Source organism: Medicago truncatula, chromosome 6, assembly GCF_003473485.1.
Source record: "Medicago truncatula cultivar Jemalong A17 chromosome 6, MtrunA17r5.0-ANR, whole genome shotgun sequence".
NCBI classification, from domain to species: domain Eukaryota; kingdom Viridiplantae; phylum Streptophyta; class Magnoliopsida; order Fabales; family Fabaceae; genus Medicago; species Medicago truncatula.
The window spans coordinates 27169044-27183629 of NC_053047.1; the positions used below are offsets into that span (position 1 = coordinate 27169044).

Consider the following 14586-nt stretch of genomic DNA (forward strand, 5'->3'; position numbering starts at 1 on the left):
ATTTTGACACAAAGGAGATAATGCTAAAAAGAGCATTATTCCTATGAATGCTTTATTACCTTATTAAGATGTTTATGTCGACGGTCGATGAATAGAAAACATATTTTCTTTCTCTACTCCTTTTTTTCATTAGTTTCCCTTTCACTTTGTCAAATCAAGCCTTTGTTTGGACCTCGTAATACACACATCCATTTAATTTTCTTTATTACTCTTCTTATTACGTAATCTACCTATTATATTTATTACACTTATTTCTCTCTCAAATGCATAGTTTTTAAAACCAGACCGGACCGGACGGTCGAACCGGTCCGACCGTAAATCGGTGATGTGGCCGGTTCGAGCAACATGTTGGATCGGACATGCATTTAAACCGGAGAGAACCGGTATAGCTCGGACAAAACCGGTAAAAACCGGTGACTCAGCCGGTTTGGTGAACCGGACCGGGTCAATGCATCAGTCTTGATTTTAAAAATAAAAACTGAAAAATAGAAGAAGTGAGACAATGAAGACTGCAGCAGTAGATCTGAAGAATGGAGAAAACAAAGAAGCAGTTGTAAGGAACTCAATCCAAAATATTAAAGAGGTGATAAGTTGGGATAGAAATTTAATGAGAGGGAGATGGGAGGAAGAGAGGGACGGCGGCACTCCAAGATGATGAACTGGGTTTTCTCACTTGTTATGCTTTGCCGTTTGTTACATGTTAGTTAGAAGACCTAATCTTCTAAAGTGTTGTTTTCGGGTCAGCACACACGAGTGAAAAGCCCATTTACTTTTACTAATATGTATCTTCTTTTTCTTTGTATAGTCACGTGCCACAACATATAATCCCTTACAAAATAACTAATTAACCTATAATAATAATATTCCTTCAAAGACATATAATAATAATAATAAATAATATTAATAATAATATCATTTCTCCCCTAAAAAAAATACACATCGTATTTTTATTTTTTTTAAGAAAATCTTCATATTATTAATATTAATTGATATGCAAAACAAAAATTATCTCCTATATTTTTCAAAAAAAAAAAATTATTTTCTATCAACAAATATAGCTATACAAATATTAATACACATATTACATGTCATTTTTTTTTGTTTTTAAGTGGCCGAGTCATCGGTTCAATCCGATTTAATCTAGTTAAATACTTATAAAAAATTAATCTTAAAACCGGGTCATCTAGCCGAGTTATTTGGTTTAATCCGATTTAATCATGCGGTTCAACCAATGACTCAGTGGTTCGACCATCAACCCAGTGACCCAGTACCCCTGCCGAGTCGATCACCGAGCCGAGTTTTAAAACTATGCTCAAATGTGTCCGCATAAAATTCATTTTCCTTAATTTTAAAGGTTTTGTGTAATGGTAAAACGATATATCTTAAATTCAAATGTCGGTTCAAATTCTGCTAGTATTTTTAAGGAAGGTAAATATATATGTATACCTTTGCGAGCATTAAAGTTTAAAAATCTTGTATGGGACATCATCCCTATACTCTAATTTTTTCAAAAATAAAAAAAAAAAAATTCATTTTCCTTCACAAATATAACCAATCACAAAGCCTCCAAAAAAAATAAATCATTTTCCTTCACAAATATAACCAATCACAAAGCCTCCAAATAGACAAACCAATTGTCTATGAGAAATGATAGCTGTAGACAACCTTAATATGTACACCCTTTTGTATTACTCTAAAAAATTTCAATTAACCAAATATATAGTCTGTGTGACCACATTTTTTTGTTGTGACCACTAATTTTTCAGAATTTATTTTGTTAACTAAGTGGAAAAATAGTGGCCACGCGTTGTGACCACATTTTTCAGCTTCTAAATAGTTGTCACACAACTAAAAAAATATGGTCACACAGACCATATATTTAGTTAACTTAAATTTTCGAGAGTGATACAAAAGGGTGTACACATTAAAGGTGTCTCCCAATCTTTAATCATTCTCTATACTTATATAATATCGGACCAGGATTTCCTACTGTAACTGCTCCACGCAGTACACAATCTTGGCCATAAAAATACGATCTAACGGTTCAGATTTGCATAAACAGTTTCACAATGTTTTAATCATAACCATTAATTTTTGATCGGACGGCTCAAACGCAGTTACAATGTGGGATCCAATTCCTATAATTTCCAACTCACTAACACAAACACACATTCTCATAACTGTTACATCATTCCTTCAACCATGCTTCCCTATATATAACATACCCTACTCTTAACTCATGGAATGCCAATTCCCACTTTCACTCTAAACTCGGATGGGATTTCCTGCTGTAATATTTACACGCAGTTGCACGCTGTAGCTGTTCTACACCGTCTGATCTGAAGTGAACGGTTAAGATATGACATTGTGTGAAATTGTTGAAATTTGTGCTGTGAATTGGAACCGTCAGATCATGGATTGATGGCTGAGATTTGCTACTGCGGCAAACTGTGTGAATTTGCTACAGCAGCAAATCCTGATCCCTCTAAACTTTATATATGCTATCAACAACACTTAAACATGTTTCCAACTAACATCACTTCCTCCTCACACCCCCTTTTCATCAGAGACTTCCTCTTCCTCCCATATGTCATTGCCGAATTTGGAGGTCTCTCATGGAACACCAATTTCCACCGAGGATGTGCGGTTAGCTGCAAGTACCCCAAAGAAGCGTGCATGCAGAAAGAAGTTCAAGGTGACTTGCCACCCGATCTATAGGGGTGTGAGGAGTAGGAATTTAGGTAAATGGGTGTGTGAAATGAGGGAGCCTAACAAGATGACTAAGATATGGCTAGGAACTTTTCCAATGGCTGAGATGGAAGCACGAGCCCATGATGTCGCGACATTGGCATTGAGAGGTTGTTACGCTTGTCTCAACTTTGCAGACTCTGCATGGCGGCTCCTTATTCCTGCCACTATAAAGACAAGGTATATATAAAAGGCGGCAGCAGAAGCCGCAGAGGCTTTCAAACCAAATAAGAGTTCAATGACTGGTGATATTGACACGGTTGTAGCCGCGGATGCCACAGAGGTGGAGCTTATGTTTCCCACCATGGGAAAGTATTTTTTGGCGGTTAGACTAAAGAGGATCACTGATTTTATTATAGTATGCATACACTATATCTTTCCCAACTTTGTCTTCAACCTCACTCACTCTCTCTCCCCTCCATACTTCCACTCACCAGCTACGTGAACCATCACCCACCATGTAACTATAACCCATTCTCCTCATCTTTATCATGTTGCTCTTAAAAAAATACTCAGAAAATTAAAATTAAACATTAAAAAAAAAAACTTCACATCTTGCAATTAAGAAACAGGCTTTTAATGGAACCAATTAATAAAAATCAATCTTCATAGCTTCAATCAAAGGAACCTAAATCCATTGTTTACGTTTGTTTTGTAACTTATGCTTGTAAGATTCAAGACCCATTGACATGGGTATCGAAAATTCCTTATGCTTGTAACTTCACCTATTTCAACTCAATAATAATCTAGCTTTTCTATTCCGAGACTTAGCTACTGTGATTCTTGAGGCTTTCCTCTTTCTCCTTCTCAATTTCAAATCTCGGCATTCTCTGTTAATTAAAAAAACTCAGATCTAAAATTTCTTGAAAGCACAAATTTATTGGATTTTTCTTTAGAAATAAAAAAATGTTGATGATGAGTTTTGTGGTTTTTTTAACTGTTATCCAAAACCACCATCATCGCACAACAAGAGTGAGAAAACAGGATATGAGACAAGTGTGAGCCACAGCGGAGAAGAGAGTGTGAAATATATGGTGCAGACATACCATCATAAAATGTGTGTACCTCTTTAATGTAATAGTCAAAAAAAACTTTCCCATCATGGGAAACAACTTCCCATTCCCATGCTAAACTTAACCTATGTTTAGTATGGAAGAGGAAGAAGAAGAAAAAGAGGAGGAAGTGTTGAACATTCCAGAGTCGTTGAGGAATATGGCTCTAATGTCCCCTACACATAGCGTTGAGCATGAATATCAAGGTATTGATGCAGACTTTCAAGATATTGAGGTGTCACTATGAAGTTTTTCAATTTGATTTTTTTTTTTTTTTGGAAGAAACAATTTGATTTGGTTGGTTAATTTATTTGTATGTTATAATAAAGTTTACTTATATTTTTTGATTGTCAAATGGAAAATGTTTGTACTGTACCATTTTTTATTCGTAGAATGGATACTTGAAATTGAAAAAGATTATACGTTTAAGCTTTTTTGTGAATGCAACTAATCAGGTATAATTGTGCATCTCATCTATTTATTTTTTTAATACTGCAATATGACAATTTATATATAACAATATTTCATTGTTCCATTTCCTTGACTGATGACATTGTCAATTACTTCCTTTAACTAAATTAAGCAAATTAAAAGTTGAACTCCAATTGGTAGTTGGTGCATAAAGAACAATTTCAGACCGAGAGTAGACAAAAAGTTTTTTTAAATCGGTTTTGTTCATAATCCTTTAAAAAAGTAGTTTTGTTTGTAGGATAATTTTGTGGTATTAAAGCATGCTTCTTGATTGTCTTACCATAGACTCTTGATCAAAGATTTGGAAAGGTGGATAAGAAACTTTATTTGGAGTAGTGACATCAACCAAACGAAGCTTGCCGGCACAAAGTTTCTACCCCTTTGAGCGAAGGTGGCTTTGGAATCGGGTCTTTATCTCAAATCAATGAAGCTGCCAATCTAGGATACCCTACTGATTTGATTCGAGATCGGAAGTCAGTTCTTTTATTCAAATTTTATTTTGGACTAAATTATGGTGTTTTTCTTCGATGGACCAGAGGTACAGAGATGGTGGAAGATGAATGAGAGTTGAACTATGTCATTTTTGGGTGTGGTTCAGCTAGGGTGATGATTGGGTGTGGCTAAGCTGGGGTGAGAACAATTTTATTGAACAAATTTTATTGATAACAAAATTTACTGAACACAGTCATTAGATTGAGTCTTATGTTTTATTTTCTAACTATAGTTTATTTAAGGATTCTTTACAACAGTAAAACGTTTTGATAATAAAAGTGTATTTGAAAACAATTGGATACTCTGATGTATGTTCAAGTGTGAAGGAAGTTCTTGAAGTTGACCCTCCATGATAAATAATCTAACCTTCTACACCGAAAGACAAACGCAGAAGATCAAGACGAAGATCTATGGACAAATATAAAGACATATTTTATGATCAAGGAACAAGTCAAAGAGTAGCATGTACTACACTCATATAGTTTATTACTCATTGAGTTTGTGCAAACTGATGATAGGTCATCTTATGTTATTCTTAACATGAGAAGAAATCATCCAAGTCGGGAAAACAAAACATTTAAAGACTTATGAATATCACAAACTATGAGGTCTAACTCATCCTTACAAAATCGGCTTGTAAGGTGAAGAGTGTCTCCTTTATATAAACTTTTCTCAAGAATCTTATCTATCTGATGTGGGATTAAATCCACCGAGTGTTGGCTGCTAACACAGTGAAGACTTTGGGAAGACATTGAGTGAAGATTCAAGAGGCCTCAGAAGACATATTAAAGGGAGGAATTCTATTCTGGAGGCCCAAGACATCTTATATGTAAGCAAACACCCAAAAAGATGAAGAAACTTGCCCAAAATTTCAACATGGTATAGCTTGTTGAATTCAAGGGCCACCTAACTATACACGCACCAAGACCAAAACGAGCGTTGGGCATGAGAGGGGTGTATTGGAGCTAACTGATGTTACAATACAAACTTTCTTATTTTTGAAGGTAAACTAAAATACCTCAACAAAACGGATGATGAATATCACTTCAAGATGAACTATTAAGGAAAAAAAAATCAAAGGTGCACAAATATGTGAATTACTATATGTTTTCATGTGATTTTGGCAAACGGGAGTTAGCTCTGATTATTACAAGCGAGATCGAACTAGAAATCTCAAGACCGTTGTGCAAAGGTTTTTATCGAAAAAAGAGTTTGAAAAAAGGTCACGAAATGCACTTAGGTTGCTTAGAGAGCAGAACGTGTTTGATAGTAAAAGGCACTGTCTCTCAACAAGTTTGAGATTGCAATTAAAAGCTTAAAACAAAGCAGATAAAAGAATGATAGAAGTAAGTTTGCGCACGTAAACTCAAAGAAAAGGTAAAATGCATTGCATTAAAATAAAAGGGGTGGTCTACAATTCAATTTACATACATTCTGTATAACTCGTTTCCCTAGACGCTAGTAGTTTGAGTGTTGTAGAATTCTGTATATGATTTGCGATCCACTATCCGGCTTGGAAACTCTTATTTATACCAAAATCTAGATGGCGAACCTCTAACTTCATTATCAGCACTTCCTCCATCCTGGACAACTGCCTATCCACTCCACTACATAGAAACCGTTTCAATGCTTGAAATCGTGCTTTCCCGCCTTTTGTTTAACTTCGACGCGAGATTGCTCTTTCAGCCTTGCTTCGTCGAAATTCTGACTATGCGCCCTAGGCTTAATGTTTTGTCGAGATTCTTCAATTAAAATGAGAAAACTCTTCGATTCCTGCAAAATAAAAGGTCAAACAAATATCAACCATATTAAATGAGTGTTAAATTTAGAGGCTAACACTATCATCAAGAAAATGAAAATATGTCTGAAGCTGCAAAATCATCACGTGACTATTGTAATATTCCTTGGTGCCACCACAGGAAACTTGTGAAATTAAACAATTTCAATTGTCATACCCATTTAATAGATGAACCGAGAGTCCTAGCAAGGAAAATTTCATCAACATTTAATGCATATTCTTTTAAAAACCTGTAGTTGTCAATAACTGAAAGTCTGCAGTTCAGCTTCCTTGCAATATAAGTTGTAACACACATCTTTATGTCAATAAGCTCTATATATTTAATAAATGCATCCTGAATAGTGAACCACCTCTCCTTTTCATAACAACGATGGTTACAATAAACTTAGAAGTGTATGTTTAAATTGACAGTGATTTTAACAAAAACTACACTTCAAAACTTTTACAAAATCATGGTGTCCCTGTGGTTAGGTCAATCTCACCGTCAATCTAAACACGTTATAAGTTACTTGTTACAAACTTTAAAAAGAATAAAACTCAAATCCTAACTCCAGGCACATTGTAGTCCAATATCTGCTACAAATTATAGCACAAGACATAATAAGAGAGACAACAATACACATTTTCATGTTTGAAAAAAATGGAAGTCGACTGTGCATAAGGTAAATCAGAGTATTAAGATTAAATTTTCACAAAAACATTAAAAGGGCATAAAAAGTACAGAACCAAGTACATAACGATTGAACGGAGAAACTCATTTCAGAGTTACTCTTGAAGTCAAGAGATCCCGAATCATTTCCAATATTTAAAGCAAAATCATGATTTCACAATTTCTCGGATCTAGCCGAGAATAAATAATTGATCAGCAGTCCGAAAGGTTTTAATGTTCACGACAAGCACAGGAGAGGGTGATCATCAGCAGCGGTCCAAAAAATAACACAACAAACCAACGACAGCAAACACACCAAAATTAGAAATTGAACACAACAACTGTCACCCTAACAACAAATCTTCAACAATCCTTGTCAAAATAAAAAACTTCAATAATGTTGAGCATAGTTTTAGATTGTCGAGGAAAAATAGAAAAGACCGCTGTGAAATCATATATATTTTTTTCATTTCTAAAATGTGTTCATTTTAACTTTTGATGATAAGAAGATGTGAGACTATTGCTTAGCATAGTTTTATCATCCCAGAATGAAGCATGAAATTGAACTAAATAAAGCAACCGGAAACTCACCGATGGATAATAAGATTACCACGGCGGTAGCAGGAGAGTTCCGGCGTGGTGGCTTTGTCAGAAACTGTTCTGGTTTGAAATTTGAAATAAAAATGTAAGAAAATTAAAGAAATCAGAATGGAAGAAAATGTGAGAAAACTAAAAGTGGAAAAAACAGAGAGAAGAAAAACAAAACAAAGACAAAGATAAAAACAGTTGAAAATATTGGTGGGGTTTAACTCACGTGCGCAGGGAAAGAAAACGAGTGGAAGGAATAGAATGTTTTCTCGTTAATTCCGTGTTTGTTTTGGAGGAAATATCCGAGAAAGAAGTAGGAGTGACAGATAACTGTAAGGTTGCTTCATAGCTTACACGCTAAGAAAGAAAACGAGTAGAAAGAATAGGATATTTTCTCGTAAATTCCGTATTTGACTTTAAAGAAACTGCCCCGAAAGAAGTAGGAGTGAAAAATAATTAAAAAATGGAATAATTCTTTCTAGTCATTTTGACCGTCATTTTTTCATTCTTTTTATCTGGAATAATTTTTTTCAAATTTTTTCTGTGTGTGTAACACTCTAAAACACATTTCAATACATTGCCTTCTATTTTTCTAAACTTTATAAGATTAAATATGTTCTTGATCCCTAAAAATATTTAAATTTTGTTTTTATTAATACGCTAAAAAATTTCATCAAGTTTCAATCCCCTAAGAATTTTATGTCATGAGTTTTGGTCCATTCTTTTATGTAAATACATGTGGATTATTTGAAGTTTTGTAATAAGGGATTATGACATATGAGTTTTCAAGGTTTTAGTGTTTAAAAATTCATATTTTCACTAAAACAATCTAAATTTTGTGTTCTAATATTTTAAACATTTTTGTACAAATTCATTAAAAATATGCAAAGAATACACATAAGTTGATATAAAAACAGCGAGCAAAAGTTGTGACGGAAAATATTCAAAGATCAAAACTTACTTAAATTTTTAGATGGATTAAAAACAAAAATTTTATAGGGATCAATAGTTTATTTAACCCAAATTTACGAGTCCCACAAAATTTACATATATATATATATATATATATATATATATAAACACTGTGCATTCATTCAAATTGACATAGTACATCGATACAATACTAATTCGCTAAAAATAAAAATGATAAATTTGCAAACTAATTCACAACATCCATGTTAATGATATAAAACTGCAAAGTACATAATCCTGCAAACATTTATACGATTTTTTCTAATACCCTTGTTTACTTTTTCTTGGTAAGTAATCTAGTGGCTGAAGCTCACACATTTTGAATGTAAGAAAGTTTGATGTCTTGGATTTGAACCTCTACCGCTGCATACCGCTGTATATATTATATATTGTCCTTACCAACTAGCAACTTAAGCTCATGCACCAAACAATACCCTTGATTTTTTTTAGAGGTTCCAATAATAAAAAGGGAGGTAAAATATTTTAATAACATTATTACTACTATATTTTAGGCTGGTGTGGTGTCCCTCCAGAAACCCGCACACTTTCTCTTGTCTCTTGCAAAACTCATGACCAATCACATATCTATAACTAAGTAAACAGCTGGATTTTTACGCTTCTAAAACATCCAACTCACTCATACAGTCACACTCTCACTGTCACCTTTTTCCCTCATACAAACCGAACCACTCTTCTCTATATATATAACACAACTTACTCTTGACTTTCTTAAGTCTCAAGCACAAAAACAACAACATCTTTACTTCATAATAACAAACACTTATCTTCAGTTCCAACTTTCACTATCAAATTCTTTTCCCACTCTCACCAACACAATCATATGTATCCAACTACAAACTCTGTCTCTTCCTCTTCCTCCGACATGTCGCTGCCGAATTCAGAGGGCTCTCATTGGATGTCAATTTGCAACGAGGAGATGCGATTAGCGGCAACTACCCCGAAGAAGCGTGCAGGGAGGAAGAAGTTCAAGGAAACTCGCCACCCAGTCTATAGAGGAGTGAGGAAGAGGAACTTAGATAAATGGGTTTGTGAAATGAGGGAGCCTAACAAGAAGACTAAGATTTGGCTAGGGACTTTTCCAACTGCCGAGATGGCAGCCCGTGCCCACGATGTTGCTGCAATGGCATTGAGGGGCCGCTACGCTTGTCTCAACTTTGCAGACTCAGCGTGGCGGCTCCCCAAACCTGCAACTACTCAAGCAAAGGATATACAAAAGGCTGCTACAGAGGCCGCCGAGGCTTTCAGACCAGACAAGACTTTATTGACTAATCACAATGACAATGACAATGACAATGACAAAGAGAATGACATGGCTGTAGTTGCCACTGCCACTGAGGAGCAGAGTATGATTTGTATGGAAGAGAAAGAAGAAGGAGTGATGAACATGCAAGAGATGTGGAGTAATATGGCGCTAATGTCTCCTACACATAGCTTGGGGTATTATGAGTATCAATATATTAATGAAGACTTTCAAGATGAGGAAGTATCACTATGGAGTTTTTAAATTTTTTGTAGGAAAATGGAATTTTTTAGTTTGATCCGTTTGGTTTACATTTATTTATTTTTTGATTGTAGAATGGAAATTGTCTGTAGTACAAACCTTTTTAGTAGTAGTACGGATTCTTGATAGGTTTAAATTGGAAAGAAAATTCTTTTTGTATTCTTTTCTTTGAATGTAGTCACTAATGAAGCATAAAGTATTGAAGGAGGTAAAATCATTGTCTCTCTTCTCTTTTGTAGGATTTTATAGAAACATGTGCTGATGTGTATTTCTCATGTACATAGTGAAGTAGAGTAAGATTGAGCAATATACACATGTCACTAATAAAAGGAGACACGTTGCAAAAACAGACAAATCTTTGTGAGAGGAAAAACATATCACTTACAAAGAAGCAAAGAATGTCTTAAGTACAATTCAACCGAAAAATCTGTAAATGGCAAAGGATTTAAAATCTCCTATAAAAGACCTTGAGTGTTTGAAGAAACCAAGAGAAATACAGATAACTAACTGTGTCGAAACTCTTATGAAATTTGAGGCCAAAAACATTTAGAAAAATTCATAAGTGTAAGTGAATGAATGAAGGAGTATTTTACGTTGGACTTTAATTTTTAGCTTCATCATCAGTGTATGTGTGATGAAAAATGATATTAATAAAATGGAGAGTGAGACTAGTATCGGTTCAATTTATCAATTTTTTGAATCTCAAAATTAAAATCCGAGAACCAAACCAAACTATATCGGTTTACGTTAGTTTGGTTCGGTTTTGAACCGAACAAAACAAGGTCGGATACTTTTTCTATTTAGATTTTCAGTTTCATCGGTTTTGTCCAAACTACTTACACCCCTACATGCAATATAGTTTCGTAGTAGAACTTTATCATTTGAAGCGATCATTCCAACCTTCATAGAATAATTGAAGGTGATTATCTTATCACAACAACAAATAGATAAAATGATATTGAAGGTGACTTTGAAACTTCAACAAAATCATGTTGTCACTGTGATTTTGTCAAACTCAGTGTCAATCTAAACATACACTAAATTACTTGTTACGAACTCAAAAAAAAAAAAATACAAAAATTAAATCCTACCTTGAGGCACATTGAAGTCCAACATCTGCACCAAATTATAGTACTGAACATAATAAAAGACAAGAAATTATACATTTGCAAGTTTTAATGAAATGGCAGTCGAATGTGCATAAAGTTGATTAGAGTATTATGATAAAAGTTTCATGAAAACATAAGAATGGCGTAAAATGTGCAGAACCATTAGCAAGTTTCCACGGCGCGGCAGGAGAGTTCCGGCACGGTAGCACGGTCAGGAAAAAAATATGGTTCGAAATAATGGAAGAAATCAGGACCTGGAAGAAAATGGAAGATATTAGAATTTGGAAGAAGAAAACATGAAAAACTAAAGGCTTAATTGCACTTTTGGACCCCTATCTTTCCAAAAGTTGTGGTGACCCTTAACTAATTTAAATACAAAACAGTCCCCTATATTTGGATTCTTTGGCAGTTTTGGACCCCAGTCCAACTCGGTCAACGCGGAAGTGACACCCTAAGTGAGGTTCCACATGTCAATTTTTTTTTTATTGCCTTGAGGGCCAAAACTGCTATAGTTGAAAAACTTAGGGGGCAGTTTGTAATTTTTTTTCTTAGGAGTCCAAAATCACAACTTTAAAAAAATTAAGAGATTAAAACTGCAATTAAGCCAAAACTAAAAGAGGAAATATAAGTGAGAGAAAAAAACAAGAACAAAAACAGTTGAAAAATTGGTGGGGTTCAGAACCTACGCGCTTTGGGAAAGAAAACGGTGGAAGGAATAGAATATTCTCTAATTTATTCCATGTTTGTTTTAGAATTTACTCGCTAAGAAAGAAAACGAGTGAAAGGAATAGGATATTTTCTTGGTTATTCCATGTTTGCTTTAGAAATTACACGCTAAGAAGGAAAACGAGTGGAAGGAATAGGATATTTTCTTGTTTATTCCATGTTTGTTTTAGAACTTACTCGCTAAGAAAGAAAACGAGTGGAAGGAATAGGATATTTTCTCCTTAATTCCGTGTTTGACTTGAAAGAAACTTCCCCGAAAGAAGTAGGAGTGACCAATAATTAAAAAATGGTATATTTTTTTCTACTTTTTTTTAGTGTATTTTTTTGTTTTTTTTAATTCTTTTTAGTTGAAGTCGTGTTAGTAATAGTCTGTAACACATTTTAATACACTATCTTCTACTTTGTTAAAATTTATAAGGCAAAATATTATTTGGTACTTATAAAAATCATAAATTTCATTTTTAATCAATCAAAAAAATTTCATCATGTTTGGGTCTTCAAGTATTTTTCATAATGAGTTTTTTGTTTCTTATTTTAAGTAAACTCATGTGTATTTTCAATTTTTTTTTTAAAAAAAAAACATGTCTAGTATATTATAAAAATCTCTCTTGAAAAAGTTCAAATTTATTTAACAAGTGATGAGTTAAATATGATTTATTATGTTTTTAGTGCTTAAAAAAATCATATTTAATTCGACTATTCTAAGATTTTGTGGAAAAGATTGCAATAGTATTATAAACATTCGTATAAAAATAAGATTAATCCAACTGATCATTTCCTTGATAACTATATTCGAATGGATCGTTCAATTACCTTATTAGTCTATGTCGAGGTGAAAAAGCAACAATATTTTGTGTCCAAGAAGGTTGTACTCCTTCCGTTCATAATTTATTTGTCATTAAAATATATTCATACTATATATAAAAAAAATTACTCCTTTCAGCATTTTTGAACTGCCGTGATTTTTATTAGAGGTTCAAATAACAAAAGGGGAGTAAATTATTTTAATAACATTATTACTAGTACTATTTTTTAGGCTGCAGTGGTGTCCCTCTAGAAACCCACACACTTTCTCTTGTCTCTTGCAAAATTCTTAACCAATCACAAAGTCCCCAACTAAGTAAACCCAGCTGGCGTTTTACGCTTCAAAAATATCCAACGTCACTCTCACTCTCACTCTCACTCTCACTCTTACCTTTTCCCTCAAACAAACCAACCACTCTTCTATATATATATATATATATATATATATAACACAACTTATTCTTGACTTTCTTAAGTCTCAAGCACAAAAACAACAACCTCTTTACTTCATAATAACAAACACTTATCTTCAGTTCCAACTTTCACTATCAAATTCTTTGCCATATGTATCCATCTAACAACTCTGTCTTTTCTTCTTCCTCCGACATGTCGCTGCCGAATTCAGGGGGCTCTCATTGGATGTCAATTTGCAACGAGGAGATGCGGTTAGCTGCAACTACCCCAAAGAAGCGTGCAGGGAGGAAGAAGTTCAAGGAGACTCGCCACCCGGTCTATAGGGGTGTAAGGAAGAGGAACTTAGATAAATGGGTTTGTGAAATGAGGAAGCCTAACAAGAAGACTAAGATTTGGCTAGGGACTTTTCCAACTGCGGAGATGGCAACCCGTGCCCACGATGTTGCTGCAATGGCATTGAGGGCCGCTACGCCTGTCTCAACTTTGCAGACTCAGCATGGCGGCTCCCCAAACCTGCAACTACTCAGGCAAAGGATATACAAAAGGCTGCTGCAGAGGCCGCCCAGGCTTTCAGACCAGACAAGACTTTATTGACTAATCACAATGACAATGACAAAGAGAATGACATGGCTGTAGTTGCCACTGCCACTGAAGAGAAAGAAGAAGGAGTGATGAACATGCAAGAGATGTGGAGTAATATGGCGCTAATGTCTCCTACACATAGCTTGGGGTATTATGAGTATCAATATATTAATGAAGACTTTCAAGATGACAAGGTATCACTATGGAGTTTTTAAATTTTTTGTAGGAAAATGGAATTTTTTAGTTTGATCCGTTTGGTTTTACATTTATTTTTTGGATTGTATACCAACCTTTTTAATAGTAGTACGGATTCTTTATAGTTTGAAATTGGAAAGGAAATTCTTTTTGTATTCTTTTCTTTGTATGTAGTCACTAATGAAGCATAAAGTGCATCTCATTCCTTTTATGATGTAAGAAATAAGAAATATAATAATTTTGGTAAAGGGTTGATAGGTCTTTACCCCTCTTTAATATATGTCATTTCTTGTTTTCCTCCTGTAAAAAAAAATTTGTTTTGAGTTACCCCCTAATAGGCCAAACAAAAACCAATTTTGTCTTTTTTTGAATAAATTTTCGCTTTTGTTTGGCCTATTAGGGAGGTAAATCAAAACAATTTTTACAAAGGTTAAATCAAAAAAATAATTTTACAGAGGAAAAAT

General features: G+C 34.1%; 1 protein-coding gene and 2 pseudogenes across 1 annotated transcript; all 3 read left to right on the forward strand.

Annotated features, from left to right (window-relative positions):
• Positions 1 to 2520: 2520 nt before the first annotated feature.
• On the forward strand, positions 2521 to 4062 carry LOC25497263 (dehydration-responsive element-binding protein 1E-like; annotated as a pseudogene).
• A 5419-nt stretch (positions 4063 to 9481) lies between these two features.
• LOC25497261 (dehydration-responsive element-binding protein 1A) lies at positions 9482 to 10506 on the forward strand. The gene has a single exon (XM_013597129.3). It carries the CDS (start codon positions 9612 to 9614, stop codon positions 10293 to 10295), a length of 684 nt encoding a protein of 227 aa, XP_013452583.2. The 5' UTR covers positions 9482 to 9611; the 3' UTR covers positions 10296 to 10506.
• Positions 10507 to 13403: 2897 nt separating this feature from the next.
• Positions 13404 to 14364, forward strand: LOC25497260 (dehydration-responsive element-binding protein 1E-like; annotated as a pseudogene).
• The last annotated feature ends 222 nt before the right edge of the window (positions 14365 to 14586 follow it).